The sequence below is a fragment of the Callorhinus ursinus genome, unplaced genomic scaffold, assembly GCF_003265705.2.
Source record: "Callorhinus ursinus isolate GAN/ISIS: 27379988/994484 unplaced genomic scaffold, GSC_fseal_2.0 scaffold15, whole genome shotgun sequence".
Taxonomy (NCBI): Eukaryota; Metazoa; Chordata; class Mammalia; order Carnivora; family Otariidae; genus Callorhinus; species Callorhinus ursinus.
In genome coordinates this window covers 8,743,748-8,764,192 of record NW_027397077.1, presented here as the reverse complement: position 1 = coordinate 8,764,192, position 20,445 = coordinate 8,743,748, and the positions used below count along the sequence as shown (strand labels likewise).

The 20,445-nt window shown below is 43.3% G+C and overlaps 2 protein-coding genes across 2 annotated transcripts in view; both read left to right on the top strand.

Annotated features, from left to right (window-relative positions):
• Positions 1–19,483, top strand: WDR82 (WD repeat domain 82). Its single transcript, XM_025884781.2, has 9 exons — positions 1–468; positions 4,810–4,907; positions 7,828–7,894; positions 12,701–12,800; positions 13,302–13,418; positions 13,873–14,028; positions 14,454–14,523; positions 15,088–15,230; positions 16,642–19,483. The coding sequence occupies exons 1-9, from the start codon at positions 308–310 to the stop codon at positions 16,669–16,671; spliced, it is 942 nt and encodes a 313-aa protein (XP_025740566.1). The 5' UTR covers positions 1–307; the 3' UTR covers positions 16,672–19,483.
• The window catches only part of TLR9 (toll like receptor 9), a 112,055-nt gene that overhangs the window by 58,948 nt on the left and 32,662 nt on the right, over positions 1–20,445 (top strand). The gene's annotated exons all lie outside the window — the stretch shown is intronic.

Below are 20,445 nucleotides of genomic sequence, written 5' to 3'. Positions count from 1 at the left end.
CCTCGGCTTCTGCCTGTCGTCCCAAGATGGCGGACACAATGAGCCGGCGCCGCGCCGGTTGGCCCTGAGGCGACTGTGAGGAGGAACGGTCCGCGAGCCCTCGCAGTCCGGGCATTAGAGCGTCGCACGTGCAGGAGGAAGAAAGGGAGGAGGTGGCCCGACTGTCGGCCGCCTTTGCGCTCGCCGCCGGCGCGGCGTCCGCCCCGCCCGGGTCGGCCCCTCGGCAGCCAGCCCGCCCGCCCGCTCGCTCGCCGCCGGGCCCCGCCCCAGCCCTGCGCCGCCGCCGCCGCCTCCAGCAGCCGCCGCCATGAAGCTGACCGACAGCGTGCTGCGGAGTTTCCGCGTCGCCAAGGTGTTCCGCGAGAACTCGGACAAGATTAACTGCTTCGACTTCAGCCCCAACGGCGAGACGGTCATCTCGAGCAGCGACGACGACTCCATCGTGCTCTATGACTGCCAGGAGGGCAAGTGAGTGCGGCGGTGGCCCTGGGCCCGGGCCCGAGTCCGTCGTCGGTCCGTCCCACCCTCCTTCCCTCCCGTGGCCCAGCGCTCGCCCCCGCCGCCCTCCCCCGGCCTGTTTTGCATTCGCTGCTGCCAGGGCCGCTTCCACTCCTAACTGCCCAGGAGACCTTTAATTTTCTTTTTAAAAATAATGAGAGTGATAACAACATCGTTATTATTTCGTATGCCTTCGGCCTCCTGGAAAAGCGCTTCTGCATTGCTTGCCAAACCCCACCTTGACCTTGACCTTTAAACGCCCGGTCCGCCCACTTGAGCCCCAGCAGGTAGCTTTTGCGCTCCTCCGACTCTGTCAGAGGTGCCCGTCAGTTCTAGCCCCCGCGCACAACCGCAAAGGCTGCTCTCCTACCTCAGTCAACAGCGTCATAGCTCGCTCTCCCTGCCCTCCTCGGTGACCTCGATTCAGCCCTGGCACCCCGCCCATCCCCTGCCCCTCAACTTCCCGCGGCCTTCTGCCGGAAGGCCGCGTGGGTTGCATTTCTTAGCTGTCAGGATTTATTTGTTTTGCCTCTTTGGGCCCCCTGTCTTTTCCTTTCTGTTCTGAATCATTCTCTTACTCCCTGAGACCCGATGCCCGCATTTGTAGTTAACTTTTGAACAACATCAGAAACTTCCTTTTTGCCAGAAGAAAACGAACTTGGCTGTCCCATCCCGACCTGAATGGGAACCTGCTATGAAAACAAAAAGGCATCCTATAACAATTTCGTGTTTCCTCTTATACTTTTTTTTTTTATTATTATTACATGGTCCACTTGGAATTATCAGAATTCAGGGTCTGATCCTGAAATTTCTATGTTGCCCTAAGTCCTCTGGAGACCGACTGCTTTGCATCTCATCTCATTCTGTAAAGTCTTAAAAGCACATTTTGCCTTTTTCTCTGGGCCCTTGTCAGCTTCACCTCACCCTTTGTAGACCTGCTTTGCTTTCTCCTTGCTAAATTGTGAGCTCCTTTGGAGGAGAAACTGGTTTAGGCTAGATTTGATTTTCCTCAGCCACTGATTTTCCTCAGCCACAGTAGGGTTGTGGATGTTTGGTTTAATTCGGTGGCTACTGGTTTTGTCAGATTTCATTTTGTTACCTAGCTCCAGATAATATTTTTTGAATTCTCGGAGTTTTCTCTATTTTCTCCAACTGTTCCTTTTGCATTTTGTTTTAAAACCGATGTCTTCTATAAACTTTCTTTTGGAACTTGTCTCTTCATTTGTGAATTTGGTTATCTAAAGTAATTCTGTTTTGGTCTAAGCTGTATCTTCTCCCCAGTTTTTTCCCACGGGGGCTATGAAAAAATATTATGTAACTCGCTCTGATTCCGCCTGCAGTATGCGGAAGAGAGGCCTATAGTGGTGGTCCTGGGGGAGGAGAGAATTGTTAGCTGGACCGTTATTCATTTAGTAGGTGGATTTCTGTCCGGGCCTGGCCATTTGAATCAGATTGGAAGAGAAAGTGACATAGAACTGGAGTGGGCATCAGGGTTGCTGGGTCCTGGAGCTAGAAGTAATTTGAAGCTGACTGGCTTCAAATGTTTGGTGCTTGTGCACAGATTAGAACTTCTTCCTGTAACCTGAGGATAGAGATGTATATTCTCATTCAAAGGAAATGAAGGTTGTGACATGTGACAGCATTCCTTAGCAGTTTGTCTCCAAATGTGGCATAATTTCTACTTTTGGGGAGCAATGACTTGGAAGTCCTGTCTTGTTAGAAGTAAAATGTTAATATAATGACCTAATGTAGTTTGTTCACTCATGTAGCAGTTTTACATAATTACAAACTTGCAGCAAAATTAGAACAGTCTTTCATATATCCCATATCATCTAGTAATCTTTTACATTTTACCCCTTTTGCTTTATCACTCTGTATGTAAGTATTTAGGTACGCGTTTTTCTCTGAACCATTAGGGAATGAATTGGAGGTATCAAGCCCCTTATCTCTAAACACTTGAACATGGATTTCCTAAGTGCAAGGACATTCTTTTACATAACCAGAGTACAATTATCCAAATTAGAAAATTTAGCATTGATATAATAGTATAAGGCACACTTTTTTAAGTTTTCTCTTACCAGTGAATTGTGACATTGTGGTCTGTGGCAAGCCTGGTAGTTAGACCTGGGTTCTAGTTTGGTCTTGTGACCAGGTATGTGACAGTGGTCAGATCACTTTAGACTACTTCTTTCACCTTTAAGAGTCCATAATCCTAAGTGGTAATGTGAAGAAAAAATTTGCCACTAGTGTAAGTCAAATGATGAACATTGGTAGAAGAGTAGTGTTTTTTTGGAAGGCATAGTATCTCTGCTAGATGGTACTAATGTTAGAATTTGGGAGCTTGAAAATGGCTAAAACAGCGTTCCTTATGCTTAATATTTTCCAGTTTTTTGTTCATTTTGTCTGTGTTTTGTTAACATCCACTGAGTGATTTTTCATTTTGAAAGAATATGAAAGATATTATCTGCTAGGTGATGCAAATTATTCATAGAGAAGGCTTTAATATTACTTACTCATACTTGATCACAAGAATCATAGTTTGTGGAAAGAAACTTCCCAAAATATTCATGGAAAAATGTAGTGCATGGGCTTGGTAAAGATCCTGTGAAATGAATGTAAAAATTAGGCTCTTGCTTTCAAACTAGGAAGTGATAAGTAAAATTTTCTGTTATTAAGGACAAATCTTCGATTAGTAAATTTGAGATAAATTTGAGACAAATAGACCATATATAAGTGGAACTGAAAATTTTCCTTATACCACACCCTTTAACATTGGCTCTTCAGGATATGTCTTCAGTATTTTGGACAGACCGAATTACTGGGATAAGTAAGCTTTTTCCACTTGCAGAAACAAAATCAACTTTTTTGAGACCAAGAACATGTGCCTGTGCATGCATGTGCTCACTCACTGTTTACCACACAGTAACCCCACAGCAGAACTCAGGATGGTGGACTCAGCAGGGTAGCCTTTGGGCTGATCTTTTTAGCTGAGCTTTCAGTTAAAGGCGAGAAAGTGGAAAATTCAGTGCATATGGAGTGAGAAGTCTTGTTTGGAAATAGGTTTTATCTATCGAAACTCTTGACCCTCCCTGACATTAACAAAAATTGAAAGTGCAAATATTTGAGTTCTTTTTTTAAATAATTTTTATTGTTATGTTAATCACCATACATTACATCATTAGTTTTTGATGTAGTGTTCCATGATTCATTGTTTGTGCATAACACCCAGTGCTCCACGCAGAAGCAAATATTTGACTTCTTAAAGCTGCCTGAGTAATCTGTTTAGCATCTAGGTTCCATCGAGAGGGTGAACTTTCTTTTTCAAAATTGGAACTCTTTGTAAACAATGGTATAGGATTTATGAAATTCTATACCTAAACTTAGAACATGGTGAAGTTTTTGGTTAAAGATTTTGCTGAGATCCGCTTTAGCTTGATCTTTGATTTTCAAGGTTCTGTAGAGGGAAACATTGAAGGAACTTCAAATGGATTGGTAACCTGTAGCTTGGAAATACGTGATTTTGCTTTAAAAAAGAAAAGTAGGGGGGTGGGGGGATGGGTTAGCCCTGTGATGGGTATTAAAGAGGGCACGTTCTGCTTGGAGCCCTGGGTGTTATGCACAAACAATGAATCATGGAACACTACATCAAAAACTAATGATGTATAATGTATGGTGATTAACATAACAATAAGAAAAATAAAAAAAAAAAGAAAAGTAATGACTAGTTTTTTTCCTAGGGAGAGTTAGTCTTGCCTTCTATAAGGCTCAGTAAGGACTTCAGACTTGTAGGATAGGGAGGATGGATAGCTTCTGTAACAGCAGGTTATGTTAGGAAAGGCAGGCAGTTTTGCATCTAGTTTCAGTTTTGATAAATCATTTCTTCTTGAAGAAAGGACCTTATTTCTTAAGTGAATGGCTTAAGAAAAGTTATGGCCTCACTGGTATGACGTATTCCCATATCTCTCTTTGTTATAAGTTGTGACTTGTGTTTTATGTGCCTTTCTTCCCAAATAGATGTACTTTTTCTCAAAACTTAACTTCTGAACATTGTAGTAAAGACTCATTTGAGCCCTCGGATTTACTTCCATTTCTTAACCTCAGCATTTGGTGTTCAGAGGTGAAAGTTGTACTTGATTGGTTCCATTTGTTTCCTCCCTTTTGGAAGAATTTCTGTTTCTTTCCAGTGTTAGAGTTTCCCAAGAATGCTCATCCTTACCACATCATTCAAGTGCTTCTCTTTATATGAAGATCCCAGATTTTGGTGATGGAGGATTTTGATGGTTTTCTTTCTCTGTCCCATTTCCTCGTCAGACCAAAGAGAACCCTGTACAGTAAGAAATATGGCGTGGACCTCATCAGATATACCCATGCAGCAAACACAGTCGTGTACAGCTCTAACAAAATAGACGGTAAGCAAGCCTTCTTTTTAGGAAGTTGTGGTCATGGTTTCTTTTGTTAAATAGTTCTTGGAATCTTTGTGACTACTTCTGCTTTGGTTAGAGTTCCTTTAATTTAAATATTTTCCTATAATGTTAGCAGTGCCAACATTGTTATGACTCAAGGGATGCTGGAAGCAATCCACTAGTACTTTTGAAGGACTTGAAACGGACTCTGAAAGGTCTCCAGATTAGAGTGGTATAGGAAGCAATGAATTATATTTATAGTTTGTACTTCTTTAAACTTGAATACTTTTAGAATAAATAAAAGGAAAGAATACTTGACATACAGCAAGTGGTAAATAACCACAAATGCTTGAACCATCGTAATTTAGGGACCTTAGAAGAGTTTCTGGTGTATGCCTACCTTTTATGGTCTGTGTCATAAAGGATAGTGTATTGACCTTAATTATCTTTGATTTCAGGGCCTTCTTTTGAAATCTGAATTTGTCCCTTTTCTCTTTTTACTTTAATTTATTTATTTTTAAAGATTTTATTTTTAAGTCATCTCTACACCTAACGTGGGGCTCGAACTCATGACCTGAGATCAAGAGTTGCATGCCATACTGACTGAGCCGACCAGGCGTGCCCTCCCCTTTTAATTTTTAAATAAAACTAATGTCTTTGAAGAGTAAAGAGTTATTTTTAGAAATTAAACTAGTGATTTTTTTCTCTAATAAATGATCGCCGTTTTTACCTGTATTTCCCCTGGAATAAGTCATTCTCAGTTGACAGTTCATCTTGGTAATTGAGCTATGTAACACTTACTTTCATGTTAGGACTCTTTTTTTTTTTTAATCTCACTGGATTTATTGATTCACTTTTTGCAGTAAGATATTATTTATTTATTTATTTATTTTTAGAAAGCGTGATGAGGGTGGGGGGAGGGAGAGAGAGAAAATCTTAAGCAGGCTCCACACCCAGCACAGAGCCCATTGCAGATCCAACTTGGGGCTCGATCTCACAACCCTGAGATCGTGACCTGAGCTTTTGAAATAAGGAGATGGACACTTTACTGACTGAGCCTCTCAGGTGCCCCTACAGTAAGATTTTCCTAATGGCATCCAACAAAGATCACTTAGACTGTATTTTGGCCATGCCTATCTCAGGGCGGATGGGCAGAAGTCTTTTTATTTTTTTAATGGGACTTTTCTGCCTGTACTTGATTTTTAGTAAGTATATCATTTCTACTTTTCATGCCTCTATTTCAGAAGTGGTTTTCTAAGTAAGCAGTGCAGTTGATGCTTTTGGACAAGAATATAAATCATTAGAATCCTGAGGAAACATATCTATGTGATCATCTGAATGACTGGTATACTTCTTCTGTTGGGGTATTTTTCTGGGTGAATAAATGTGAGGATTCTCCAAATATGGTGCAAAATGAGGCAAACGTGTGGCACTTGCAGCTTTGCTGCCAGGCCTCTGCTGTGAGGATGTTGTTGCCTTTCCTGTCTCGAGTGCATCCTGAAGAGTTCCTCCAACGCTCCGTTTCCTTTTGCCTGATTCCAGGCTGAGGTAGTAGTTTGTACAGTTTGAGGGTCTGTGATACCACCCGGTACAGGAGATAACTGTACAGGCCACTGCCTTGCCAGGAACAGTGCACCAGCTACTGAGTGGGGCAGAGAGGATGGCGACGCCCTGCTCATCCCGGGGAGCACAGGTAATGGGGAGGAAGTCTTTTTCTGCTTAGGGCAGGTGAGTCGTTTTTAGAAGTAGAACAACCAGGAAGACTTTGTAGTTGTCATTCTAGAACTTTGAAGATTTTCAAAGAAAACTATGTTAGAGTTCCGTTTTGGAACATACAAAGAGTGTGATTTTCCCTCTCCCAGGTCAAATGCCCTGTTATTAGAAAGTACCCCTGTGAACCACTGAAATGACTTGGTGCTTTCAGCCTCTTTGTTTCTGTGTTCTTTTTGCCTCTAGAATGTTCTTTTTGTGCTTTTCTGTTTGTGTTTTGGCACTGTTTCTTACTGCCTCTTTCTCAACAATTGCTTCTTATTCCTAGTCTTTTTGGGGGCATAGCACTTTCCAGTTCTATTCTTTATGGCACTTCATTCCTTTCCCACCACCATCTTTTTTGTTTGCTTACTTTTTCAGATAAAACCTCTTGGTTTTTAAGAGTGTTTGTCTTTTTCTCCCCAAATACAAGCCTCTATGAATTATTCCTTTCTTTGGTATTGACAAAATCTCACTGCTGTGACTTGTTGGTATATTCATGAGTTTGATTTTTAAACGTTTTAAGGTCTTTTTAACCCAAATTTTCTCATTTGTTCTTTTGGTTATTATTTTAACTGCTTTGATGCACAAAGGACCAGTGGATAGTTGGTTAATTTAAAAAGTAGTAGGACATTATTTCTCTTTCCATCTGTTTAGTTTTGTTGTAAATTGTATATCCAGTTAACATTTAGGTCAGGGTTGGGTCGACACACTGTTGAAGAACCCTGGGCGAAAATATTATGCCAGAGTTCAGCCTGATCCTCAGTTTAGCATGGCTGCTTAATTCTTTGAGCCTGTTTCTCAGCAGCTAAATGTTCTCCTTTAAGGCTTGCTATTCTGTGGGTACTAAAACTATTCTGTTTTGGGGGGTGGTGCAAGCAGGGTAATTTTACAGGGCAGGTTGCACTGTAACTATGCAGAAGCCAAAGATGGTGGTAACAGTGATTTTAAACATTGCTCTATATGACGTCGACTTGAGAACTCTGCTTTTGAATTATGTGAAATCTGTAGTGCTCATTCTTCAGCTCTGGAGAGGAATTACCTAACCTTATTTATTCACACCTTTCTTGAGTTATGAAAAACAATGAAATCTTTGGCCTTGTTTTCAAGATGAAAATACAAAGTAATTCCTTTAAAAATAATAGGATATCATCATGCCTTATTTGTCTTCTTACAGATACTATTCGTTACCTGTCCTTGCATGACAACAAATACATCAGATACTTTCCTGGACATAGCAAAAGGTAAGAACCAAGTGTTACAGAAGTAGATAGTTCTTTTATCCCTGAGGTTATCCAGAGACCAGGAGACTAGAGAGATTTTATTAGTGAACTGAAGCTAGTTCCTCACTGCTGCTTGGCATCCTTAGTATTCTCTTGTTAACCCTCCCTAAAGTAGTCAACATTTGGTTGACTGAGGTTGTGGAAGCAGGGGTGGGATTTTGTAGACTAAATCAGGATCTCAGTTAAAACATAATTATGGAAAAAGAGGATTAAAGATACTCAGTGGAAACCTAGGTAATACAAATTATGTTCATCATTTAGAAACCCCAAACAAGCAGATGTCCCTTCATGAAAGGACCATTTATGTGTATGAGGCCTCTTCCAGTATTGGCAGCCCCTTTTCAGCAGGCCTTTGCTTTACATAAATATGTTCCATGAGAAGATCTTAATGAGGATGAAAAAATATTAATAAAATTGTCCTTTGTTACTTTTGAAAGTCCAAAAGCTTGTTTCCTATTCTTTGTAATGCGTTTTGTTTCTCTGTCTCCTACCCCAGTTCCCCCAGTGTTTTTTCCTCCCAATTTTTCAAGTTTCGATTGAATGTTGAACATTTTCCTTTGGATGATACTTAATCATTGAGGGTATTTCCTCGGCCTTTTGTTTGCAAATATACATTAACCTAGTACAACTTGGAGTGGTACAGAACAGGAGGTGGACCAAGAGCACCCTGTTTTCGGCTGTGCTTCTGATTGGGCAGGGCAAATCTGTGTTGCTGAAGATGAAAGGTGGCAGCTCTTGGTTACTATGTAGTTCCAAACAAAGAATGGCTTGTGACAAGTAGATGTTTTTGCTTGTTAGTCAAATTAATGTTCACAAATGTACTGTCTGTAATTATAAGTTGATTGCAGTTTAAAATTCTTTCCAATCTTCCCGATTATCCATCCTCCTGATGATCTGATTCGTAGATGACTTTGTGCCTCTTTTGTTGTTTTGAGAAAATCAAGGCCATCCCAAACGAGTTCTTTTCAACTTCTATTTCATCTGTGTCTTTCTTGGAACCCTTTCCTTAAAAAGAAATAGCCTTTCTTCCTTGATAAAACCAACCTCCCTTTTCCTGCTTGCTTCCGTCTTCTTAACTAGACCCTTCCTTGCTGCCTACAGACTTACTTGGTCTTCCTTATTTTAATTCTCCCACTCCTTTTAACTGTCCAACGTGAAAGAATAATCTGCATACTCCCATCTCCACCTGCTTACACTCACTCATTCACTGTTTAAATCACTCGGTCTAGGGCACCTGGGTGGCTCAGACGGTCAAGCGTCTGCCTTTGGCTCAGGTCATGATCCCAGAGTCCTGGGATTGAGTCCCACATCGGGCTCCCTGTTCCTTGGGAGCCTGATTCTCCCTCTGCCTCTCTCTCTCTCTGTCTCTCATGAATAAATAAATAAAATCTTAAAAAAAAATAAATCACTTGGTCTAGTCCTAGAATCATTTATGGAGCTTTTTCCACGCTGTTTTATTTCCCTTTCCCTGCTGCCTCCAGTTAAAATCTACTGCCTTGGGGTTTGGTTTGTTTGTTTTTGGGTTTTTTTTGGCTTTTTTTGGATGCTCAACTTCTTGGTAACTTTTTTTTTTCCTTTGGCATCTTAACTTTTCCCATCTTGGTTCTACTCTTGCTATTCTTGGCCTCTCTTTCTCCTTTTGACTTTAAAATAAACAAAATTCTACCCTCGTTTTTCTTCCTCTCGATATTTTTTTCAGATATCTCCATCACTAAGTTCATTCAGTGATGAATGGCTTCCCAAATCAGTATTTTTAGCTCATGTCTATCCTGATTTCCAGACTCAGTTTCCACCTCCACGTTTTCTATTCATCTACATAGGTGTTTCTTTCATGCCCCCACCTGACAGGTCCAGCACGCCATCCCTCGTTGTTATATGCCTTGGGCCAGCTCCTCTGTTTGCCTCGTATTTCTTCATAACTGTCCCTCCTGATTATCTTGACTCAAAGCCTCTGTTACCTGTTTGTTTTCTTTCCCCTGCTTTCACATCTCATGAGCTGTTAATCCTGTTGGTTCTGCCTAGGTTTAACCTCGTGTGTCACTCAGCTCTGTACTCTCTCCTTTTCGTCTGCCCCGGCTCATGCCCTGTCAAGTGAATTATTGGCAAATCCTTATTAATCTCCCCATCCCTCATCATCCTGCTTTAGCATCCTGTATTACAGCTCTGACCCCTTCACAGTCTGTGTCCGAAAGCTTTAATGGTTCTCTTCATCTGTCTGCTCCTTCCCCTTGGAGTCAGGCTCACCTCTATCCAGCTCTGACTCATTTTCTCAGCATTATCTCCTGCCACTTGAGTTGAGGTAAACTCTGCGCTGCTTCCTGAATATGGGCCTCATGCTTTCCTATGTGGCGCCTTTTTCATAAAGGCATCTCCCATTGAAATACTGTCCACTACATGTGCTGCTTCTTTGAGAAGGCCTTCTCTGACCCTCTCTTGGAGTTCTCTGAACTAGACAAGCTTCCTGAGAGTTGAGATTTTGCTCCTCATTGCATTCCCTTTACCTCTCAGCATAGAGCCTTGTGCCAAGATAGACTTCCTCTGAGTTTTTCACCTGAATACCGCAGCATTAAAATTACATGTCCATATGCATTCTGCTCACTCTGTTTTATTACCACCCCAGCATTCCCAGGAAATTTGGCTTACAGTATCTTTAAATGTTTAGGTTGAGGAACTAGTATGAACGCTAGTTGAGTTATAGTGCAAGAAATTTTTCTTTAGGTAAAGGTTTAAGAAAAAAGTACATTTTCTTATTTTCTATTCATGGCATAAATTTTAATTCTTTCCAGTGGAACCAAAACTTCCTGAACCGCTTTCAGTGTCATCTAAAACTTGAACTTTCTCTATTTCTAGATTAAAAAAAAAATGCATTCACAAATGAGCTGTGCAATTTGGTCATCTTTTTTACTTCAGACTTCTGTCAAAATGAAGTAGCACAACAACATTTCCTTTATAATCTTCATCTATGACATCAGCTCCTATATCTATGAAGTGTTTTACAGCCAAACCCGAATGTGGAACTACTCTTCCATAATCCAGAAGAAGAGTTACCCAGATGTCTGTTTTCACAAGGGCTTTGTCTATAGGTGGTACTGACTGGAATCGTAGACATTGTACAGGTCATAGCTCCCCTCATTTGGGGCTGTGATGGGCTCTGAGAGCAAGTGAAGTAGAGCCACATGCTGTCCTTCCTTGCAGGCCAGGCCCAAATGCTTGGAGGTGGTAGGTGTCTTCAGAGCAGGGCATGGCAAAGTGCGAACATGAGCAGAGGGGACAGGAGAGCTCAGAGTGAGCCTTTGGAAGAAATGTCTTTGAGCAAGCGACTCTTTTTTTTTTTTTTTTTTAAGATTTTTATTTATTTATTTGTCAGAGAGAGAGCACAAGCAGGGGGAGCAGTAGAGGGAGAGGGAGAAGCAGGCTCCTCACTGAGCAAGGAGCCCAATGTGGGACTCGATCCCAGGACCCCAGGATCATGACCCGAGCCGAAGGCAGACACTTAATGACTGAGCCACCCAGGCGTCCCAGAGTGAGCGACTCTTAATGCTATAACCATAGGAGCGGACCCATATCAGAAATACAGTTGCTGTTAGCGCAGGCCTGTGGCTTAGTAAGTGTGGTGCCCAAACCAACAGTCTCACCATCACCTAGGAGCCTGTTAGAAGTGCAGGTTCTCAGTCTTTACCATAGACCGACTGGATTAGAAGTTCTGGGAGTGGATCCCAGTAGTCTGAGTTTCAATCCACCCTCGGGTGTTGCTGATGGTACTTGGATTTGAGACTTAGTGTAGTCCACGAAACTGTAGTTAAGGAATCATGAGGATTTTTTGTTTTGTTTTTTGATTGAGATATAGTTTAGTACCATAAATTCACCCTCTTAAAGTACGCAATTTAGGTTTTTAGTATATTCACAGAGTTGGGCAAACCATCACCCCTAATCCAGAACATTTTCATCACTCCCAAATAGAAACCTTGCACCCCTCAGCAGTCACTCCCTATCCCCCCTCCTCCACAATCCCAGTAACCACTAATCCACTTTCTCTTTATGGCTTTGCTTATTCTGGACATTTTGTGTAAATGAAATGAGACAGTGTGTGGCCTTTAAAAGTCCAGTTCTTTTCACTTAGCATGTTTCCAAGGTGCATACATGTTGTAGCAGGAATCAGTGCTTCATTTCTTTTCATTAGCAAATAATAATAACATTTTGCTTATCCGTTCATTAGATGATGGGTATTTGGGTTGTTTCCACTTTTTGGCTAATATGAATAATGCTGCTCTGGATGTATGTGTATCTTTTTGCGTAGACATACATTTTCATTTTTCTTGGGTATATACCTAGAAGCGCAATTTCTGGGTCATATAGTGATTATCTGTCTTTAACTTTTTGAAGAACTGTAAAGCCTAAAAAGCAGCTGTACCGTTTTACATTCCAGTCAATAATGCAGGAGGGTTCTGATTTCTCCATATCCTCACCAGCACTTGTTCTCTCTCTTGTGAGGTGGGATCTCCTTGTGGTTTGATTTACACTGGAATCTTATATTTTTATGCTGTAGTTTTAAGTTTCTCTTTTCATTGCTATTAGTTTCATTCATAGGGCTTTTCATTATATTAGTTGCCTTTGGTTATTCCAAATTGCTTGTTTATGGATGTTTCTTAAAATGGCAGTTTTGAGAGAACAGGTGTACGTAGGTAGGAAAGTACCTGTGGTTTAGAGTTCACATCCAATTTTTGCAAATATTTTGCTTCAACTCCTATTTATCTTGATGCATTGCAGGGTGGTGGCCTTGTCCATGTCACCTGTGGATGACACTTTCATTTCTGGGTCTCTTGATAAGACCATTCGACTCTGGGATCTCCGGTCTCCTAACTGCCAGGTAATGGTACCTCACAGTTACACTTTGAGTGTTTCCTATGGTAGGCAATGTCATCAGCTCTTCCTCTCAAACAAGGGAGAAAGTAATGGTTCCATTCTGAGATCCCAGAGTCTTTCTAAACTTTGGAGAAAATCTATCTTCCTGGTAGGTAGCTGGTAATTAAGCAAATACCCTAATCCAGTGCATATTGCATTATGCTCTGTGGCTTTTTGCTTTCAAAACCATTTTCCTGAAACCTGTGAGCTATAGCTTTTATCCTCAAGGAATTTGTTTTTATTTGCATTCAGTGTCTATAGAATTGTACAATTAGGGTTGACGAAGCCAGTTGTATGGAGACCTATTTGTAAAAAGCCCCATTTTACTTAGTTTTGTTTGCTTTTTCTGTTCCCTAGGTAGGCAGGTGTCTATTTGTGTCCCTTTCTTAAGTTTTCATTGGAAAAAGTAAATTATATAGTGGTAGGATCCTGGGTTCATTAACTTTTTTTTCTTATTTTTTCTTAGGGCCTCATGCATCTACAAGGCAAGCCAGTTTGTTCCTTTGATCCAGAAGGGTTAATTTTTGCTGCAGGTGTCAATTCTGAAATGGTCAAACTTTATGACCTTCGCTCTTTTGATAAGGTAAAATCTTTGAGTCTTTGAGCTATCTGGGTGTTATGGAAGTTTTGAAGGGTAAGGTGAGAGCCTTTTCCATGGTAGAGGAGGTGTGTGGTAGACTAATATTAGAGAATGTCGGAGCAGTATTCTTCCTCTCCTTTTCCTAGTCAAAAAGGAACCTTTCTTTTAATTTAAAGATTTTATTTATTTATTTGACAGAGAGACGGACAGTGAGAGAGGGAACACAAGCAGGGGGAGTGGGAGACGGAGAAGCAGGCTTCACCCTGAGCAGGAAACCCGATGCGGGGCTTGATTCCAGGACTCTGGGATCATGACCCGAGCCGAAGGCAGGCACTCAACAACTGAGCCACCCAGGCGCCCTGTCAAAAAGGAATCTAAAGGGATAGAATGAGAGTTGGCTCTGCCAGGAGGAACACTGATGGGCCTTGGGCTGGGGCTACTGTCTTTATCATTTCAGGGGCCATTTGCGACTTTTAAGATGCAGTACGATCGGACTTGTGAGTGGACAGGACTTAAGTTCAGCAATGATGGTAAACTCATCCTCATCTCCACCAATGGCAGCTTCATCCGTCTCATCGATGCATTCAAGGGAGTGGTGATGCACACCTTTGGGGTGAGCTGACAACCTTTGAGCATGGCTATTTCCATGCTTCTACCTCCTGGGCTATTTATGTTAGCTGGTTGATGGAGACCAGCAGTTATCCTGGACTCACCAATGCAGGCACGGCTTGCATTTTCATTCTGAACATGAACTTCTCTTGGATTCTGAGACATTCACTTCTCACATAGTGACCCAAGTTTGGAGTTTAGATACAAAATAATTCTTGACCAAAATAATTTTCTTGCCGCATTGAATATGGAATTGGAGATGGGGTTGAATTGTAAAGGGTGGCAGCCTTGTGTGGAACATTGGTGATGCGATGCATGAAGAGGAGAGGGTTTCATGGAAACGAAGGTGATGTGTGTGCTGGCTCAGTGTTTGCAGGTAATTATTTTATGTTAACAGGGCTGTGATAAGAGAACTGTTCTTGTTTTTAGGGTTATGCCAACAGCAAAGCTGTCACTCTGGAGGCCTCGTTTACTCCAGACTCCCAGTTTATTATGATCGGTAAGCTTTCTTTATCCGCCTTAGGGGTTATTTCTCTGGTACTGTGCATTTATTTTTATTTTATTTTTTCTATTAGTTTTAACTAATTAAGATACTATCTGTTACCCTTTTGATAGACGTTCTCAGATTTCGTATAACAGCACATTATGCCAAAGTTGTAGTGTCTTTATCCTGATTTTGCAGTTCCTTACTGGGAACTGGCATTAATAATGTTGGTCTTCCCTCGACCAGCATAAGAATTAAACTCTACAAGCACGATCTTATTAGTAATACTAACTTCCTGATTTAACCCTGCATTCGGTTGTCAGTGGCCCGATGTTGGTAGAGTGTGATGGTATTCAGCCCTGTTGAGAAAACTGAAGTTAGGGGGGAAATGACATGCTCAGGAACAAATAACTGAGAGTTAAGATCAGTTTCCTTTCTTCACTGCCTCTCCTCCCTCAGTTTCTCATGAGGGGCTGGGTCCTGAAGCTTGGCTTTTCTCCAGATGTCAATCTGTGTCTTTCCCATTTGTCTTTGCATTGCACCTTGAGTTGTTGTATTTTCCCTTATCATTCCCTTTAGGTTCAGAGGATGGCAAGATCCATGTCTGGAATGGAGAGAGTGGTATAAAAGTAGCTGTGTTGGATGGCAAACATACAGGCCCCATTACATGTTTGCAGTTCAACCCCAAGTTCATGACCTTTGCCAGTGCATGTTCCAACATGGTATGTGAACATGGGAGATGTCTTCCATTTAGGGGCCCTTTCTAGTTGGGGTGGTGGGTGCTTCAGTGAGCACAGCAAGTTGTGTTCTATATAGGTATGTGACAAGCCTCCAGCTTCTTATCCTCAACTGGTGGCGTCTCTGGTTCTCACCTATTATCTGATCTCTGGTTGGACTAGTCTTCCCCCCCGTCCTTTTTAAGATTTATTTATTTTATTTTTGGGGGGAGGGGAGAGGGAGAAGCAGACTCGCTGCTGAGCAGGGAGCCTGGCTCAGGGCTTGATCCCAGGACCCTGAGATTACGACCTGAGCTGAAATCAAGAGTCAGACGCTTATGGACTGATCTTTCACTTTTACTTTTACCCTTCTTTTCCTGATCTGAGATCACCTCTGTTCTGCTGGGAGATCTCAGGCCAGTTTTTGCTGTGGCCCCTGGTTTTATGCCCAAACTACTTGGGACTACACCTCATAGTTTTCTGGCCTTTTTTTTTTCCTTTTAAGATTTTATTTATTTGAGAGAGAGCACGTTCGCACGAGCAAGGGGGAGGGGCAGAGGGAGAGGGAGAAGCAGACTCCCTGCTGAGCAGGGAGCCTGATGTGGGACTCAATCCTGGGACCCCAGGATCATGACCTGAGCCGAAGGCAGATGCTTAACTAACCAACTAAGCCACCCAGGCATCCCATTTTTTGGCCTTTTTAAAAAATACTTTGAACCAGCCTTTTGTGGCTGCAAACTCTCAGTGTGCTGTTTCTTTCAGTTTATGCTGAATTCCTCAGAAAATCATACAGTTGATCATAACTCACTACTTAGAATTTCCTCTAGTCCCCTGTCTCTTCCTAGGCAACGCTAGCAGAACAAAGCAAAGTGTGTCTCAGTCTCAAGGTTCTTTTTGGCATCTCTTAAATCTACCTGGGTATTTGAGGATGAGGGATTTCGCTTCTAGCCTACCCAGAACACATTGCCCCCTTGGCTCTTTTTTTTTTTTTTTTTCCCTTTTTTTTCCAACTAAGGAAACTGTGTCAGAAGGAAATGCAACAAAACCATCTAGTTCAATTCCTCTCACTTTTTTACAGCTCAGGAAGGAGAGGGCCTGTTGGTGGTCACCTGGCAGATTAGCAGTGAGTCCAGGTTACCCAGACACCCACCTCCCAGACGGCTTTCCTGTTTTTCCTTACCACTGGGCCACTGGCATGGAAGGTAGACAGTGTTGGAGACAAGACCAGCTTGCTTTCGCATGGAGGGGGTGTTTCTCCCTAGATTGCCAGAATTGATTGGTCATGAGGGAAGGCCACCAGCCAAAATTCCTCCACCGTTGGGGTTGGGCACCTTGATGCTATGGGGAGGGGTAAGAACCCTCAGCAGTGAGGAGAGAGGCTTGGCTTTTAAAAGTTGACTTCTTTTTCTCCTTCCAGGCCTTCTGGTTGCCCACCATTGATGACTGACCTTGGTGCTGCTCGGCTGTTTGTGTACAGTGAGGGTGGCCAGCAGGAAAGAACTCAGAGGGGACTGAGATAATGGATTGGATCATTTGACTGGGCTGGAGAGCATCCTTCCACATGGCCTTCCCATGGATGTGCTGTACATCTGCTCAAAAGAAAAAAAGTACTTTGCCGAGCTTCTTCAAAAAGACTCTTGGTGTGGCAGATTCTATCAGGACTTAGATTTTACAGCTGTCACTGCACTGAGCTCCTCCAGAGGAGTGACCAGATTCATGATTAGGGTATACTGGGGCCCTCAAGACGCCTTCAATTTTGAATGTATTTGCTGCTGAGGAGCCGGTGAAGTTGTTAATTCTGCACATCCCATCTCCCACCCCCATAAATGCATGGGAAGCCACAGTTCTGGTTTTGAGATGCTAAGGGCAGCTCAGCACCCCTTGCCCTCACCCTGCATGTCTTGTTACTGGGTCTCCCTGTGTCATTGTGGCATTTTTCCACAGCCATCATGTTACTTAGGTGCCAAACATTTACAGAAGTAAGTCTTCATATATCTTGGGGTAAGAAAGGGATAGATACAGAAAGAAGGACCTTGCTTGCCAGGAAGCCTTGTGAGTTAAGTCATGTGAGGGTGGGTGATCTGGGCATGCCTCAGGGCTCCGAGTGTTGGGTGGGAAATGGCCCAAGAGCCTGAAAGGGAGGAAGTAGGGGTTGCAGGTAGTTTCTATGGCTGGGAGGTTTAGTGGTAGCCTAGTGTGATCCCCCGTCATCAAGACAAACCTGCGGTCTTTCTGGGTGCCTGCCAAGCTTGGTTTTGTACAAAAGCAAGGTGGGAGTCTATTTTTGTACATGAGCTACATCACGCTTTCCTGTGGGCCAGTATTGTGGAGTGAGTCTGAGTTGTTTACACTGATGCCTTCCCTGCCCACCACAAATTGTGTACAGAGTCTCCAGATGATAGCACCCCTTCCCAGCTCCCAAGCAAGAGCTGGCTCTAGGCCTGTGTTATATGTTATATTTAGCCTTTTTATATATGACATGGGGTTTCTGTTGTTTGTATTTTAGCACAGTGTGTACACCTTCCTTTAAATATATCCGTGCGTGCGTACATATATATGTATATGTATGTATGCAGATATATATGTATATAGAATATGTCATTTCTCACAGTTCAGCAGAAGGCGGTGGAGTCCGGCAGCCCAGGAGAAAGACTGAATCTTTGCTAATAGTGTTTGCCACAAGTGTTAGTGAGTTTCTTTATTACCTTTATTCCTTTGGGAGACAGAACGAAGCAAAGCTTCAAGTGTTTGCTGTTCCCATGGCAGCTAAACGAGGGTCTTGGGATAACTTCCCTTGTGTTCCTCAAGCCGCACTTTGGGGCCCTTTCTGCAGTATTAGCCCCTTTTTGCTCGATGATGCTCTGTCTGCGCCTATACATGTGTGACAGTCACTCCTGCATGCCTTTTGTGTCTGGCTTCTGGCATTTGGGGACACGATGCTGGAACCAGAGCATTTTCAGTTTGTCTGAAGCTTCTTTTCCAATTACAGGCCATTCCTGTTTACCTGGTATGTCTGCTGCTTTTCCTTGCCTTCTCTTGGAAGGGGGAGAGGTCTTGGTCAGGGTTGCGATGAGCTAAGGCTGGCTCATGGCCTTTCCTTCCCCTGCATGGCCTTCTTAGAGCAGGACCAGTGGCATATTAGTTCACTAAGTTCCCAAACATGTAAGCAGGTCACGTATTCCCTGCAGTTACAGAAACGGGCTCAACAAGGTTATGACTTGCCCACGAGTACATAGCTGCTAAGGGGAAGCAAGCCATTAACTGCCTTCATTCAGCAGCAGGAACACGCTGTGAATTGCTAGCAGTTACAGTTCTGTTTTGTTAGCAGTTACTTTTGACTTGTTCCTCAAACTTAAAGGCCAAGGGGCATACATCTTTCCAAAACATAGACTCGAATCTGCAGCTTTTCTCCAGTGCCACCCACTATCTATAGCTCTGCCTTCTCAAGAGTGGAGGGATTTTTAGAAAGCAGGTGATCTGAGCTATTACTGCCCACTTCTGGCTCTCCAGGGTAGAGAATTCATGGTAGGAATAACTGTTCAGAGTGCTTGAGACTGGGGGTTTACCAGAAGAGCTGCATGATGAACATACCTGCAACCACAGCAGCCACTTGGCTGTCAGCAAGGAAGATGATTTCTGTTGAGTTTCTGGTGTCCAAAGCTAAGGTACCATGTCCTTTGAAATATGCACGGCACTGCCTGTCTTTCTAGGGACCCATGGCTACAGAGCTGGCTCCTGAGTGTGCAAGGAGAGGAAAGATAGGGCTGGAAGTGACTGGGGACGATGTGTGGGAATAAGGCAGAACAAAGGGAGCAGAGGGGCTGGGCCTGCAGGGATGCTCTCCATGGAGCCAGGGATACCCTAGCTCTCCAGGGTGGGAGGGGGCGCAAACCATACTCTCGAGAGTCTAGGCCAAAGCCACCGATTTGTATGTGACACTGCACTGCTCAACCACCAGCCAGTGGGGTGTTTTTTTTGTTTGTTTTTTTATTTTTTTTTTTTTAGAAAAAAAAAAAACTTCCCTGTTGCAATCATAATTAATCCTTATTGAGGAAATTTGGGGAATTTTAAAATGAATCAGTTTGCCACCCAAATGCTTACCACTGTTAATCTTTTGGTGTTAAATGTTCCTCTAGACATTTCTGTGCATAGATTTTTGGTGTGTTTACATAGTTGTTATTCTACTGTATATACAATTTTATGTCCCTTTTGTACTTAACATATAAACATTTTTTCCATGTTAACAGTCTTAAACAGAATTTTATGGCTGTAGCCTCTCTCTTATTGAGTTTCCATAGCCTTGTTTGCCTGGTTCCCAGAGTTGGAGGGAGGGGTGGGTCGTCTCCTGTCGGTCATCCTGACTCACCTTGGGACTCATGATAATGCTGTGTGGATGGATTGTTGGGCTCCTTGGGACTGTCCCCTGCCTGTCCCTGGTGGCCAAAGCCTGGGGGCTGGTGGGAAGACCCCCTGGACCCAGACCTCAACGCATCGCAGCCTGGGTCTCAACCACAGGTGCTAATAAGCAGCCACAGGACCAGAAATGAGTGGGCAGAGCCAACCCGAGCCAGCACTGAAGTAGCATTTCAGACTACCTGGCGTGTACCTTAGGTTGCCTTTCATCCCCCGTTGTTACCTCAACACTTGATCAGATTGGCAGCCTCTAGCTGGAATAAAGTTTGGCCCGCTAGGCCCTGGCTTCTGTGGGGCAGGGAGAATGGGGCCTCTTCTTTGGCTCCTGCACTAGTTCTGGCAGAGGGCCTGGCCAATAGCTTGATAACCCATTGCCTGGCTGGTGAGTTGGCAACTCCTAGAGCCCATGCACTAACTCAGTATCCTCAGAGCTGCCTGCCTCTTCTTGGCCACCTCTGAACCAGGGAAGACACCCTTGGGCCTGCCACCTTGCCCGTGGTCATTGGAGGTTGGCCAAGGATTATGAAGAGCCGCAGAGGGAACATCCCAGCTTGTGAGTGATGGTAGGCCATGCATAGGTTCTCCTGGCAGACGGCTCAAGGAGAAAGCCCAGTGGGAGGCCTGCTGCAGCCTTTGGCTCTGCTGAGACACATGAACACGCAGGTCAGCATGGCTGACCCTGCAGCGGTCACTCCCGCCAGTTTGACGTGCTTGCAGTTGAGAGCACCATGCCCACCCCTTGGGCTTTGGCCTTGTGTGAGGAGCAAGAGCAGAGACAGCGGGCTGCCAGGGTGAGCTGCCTCCGCAG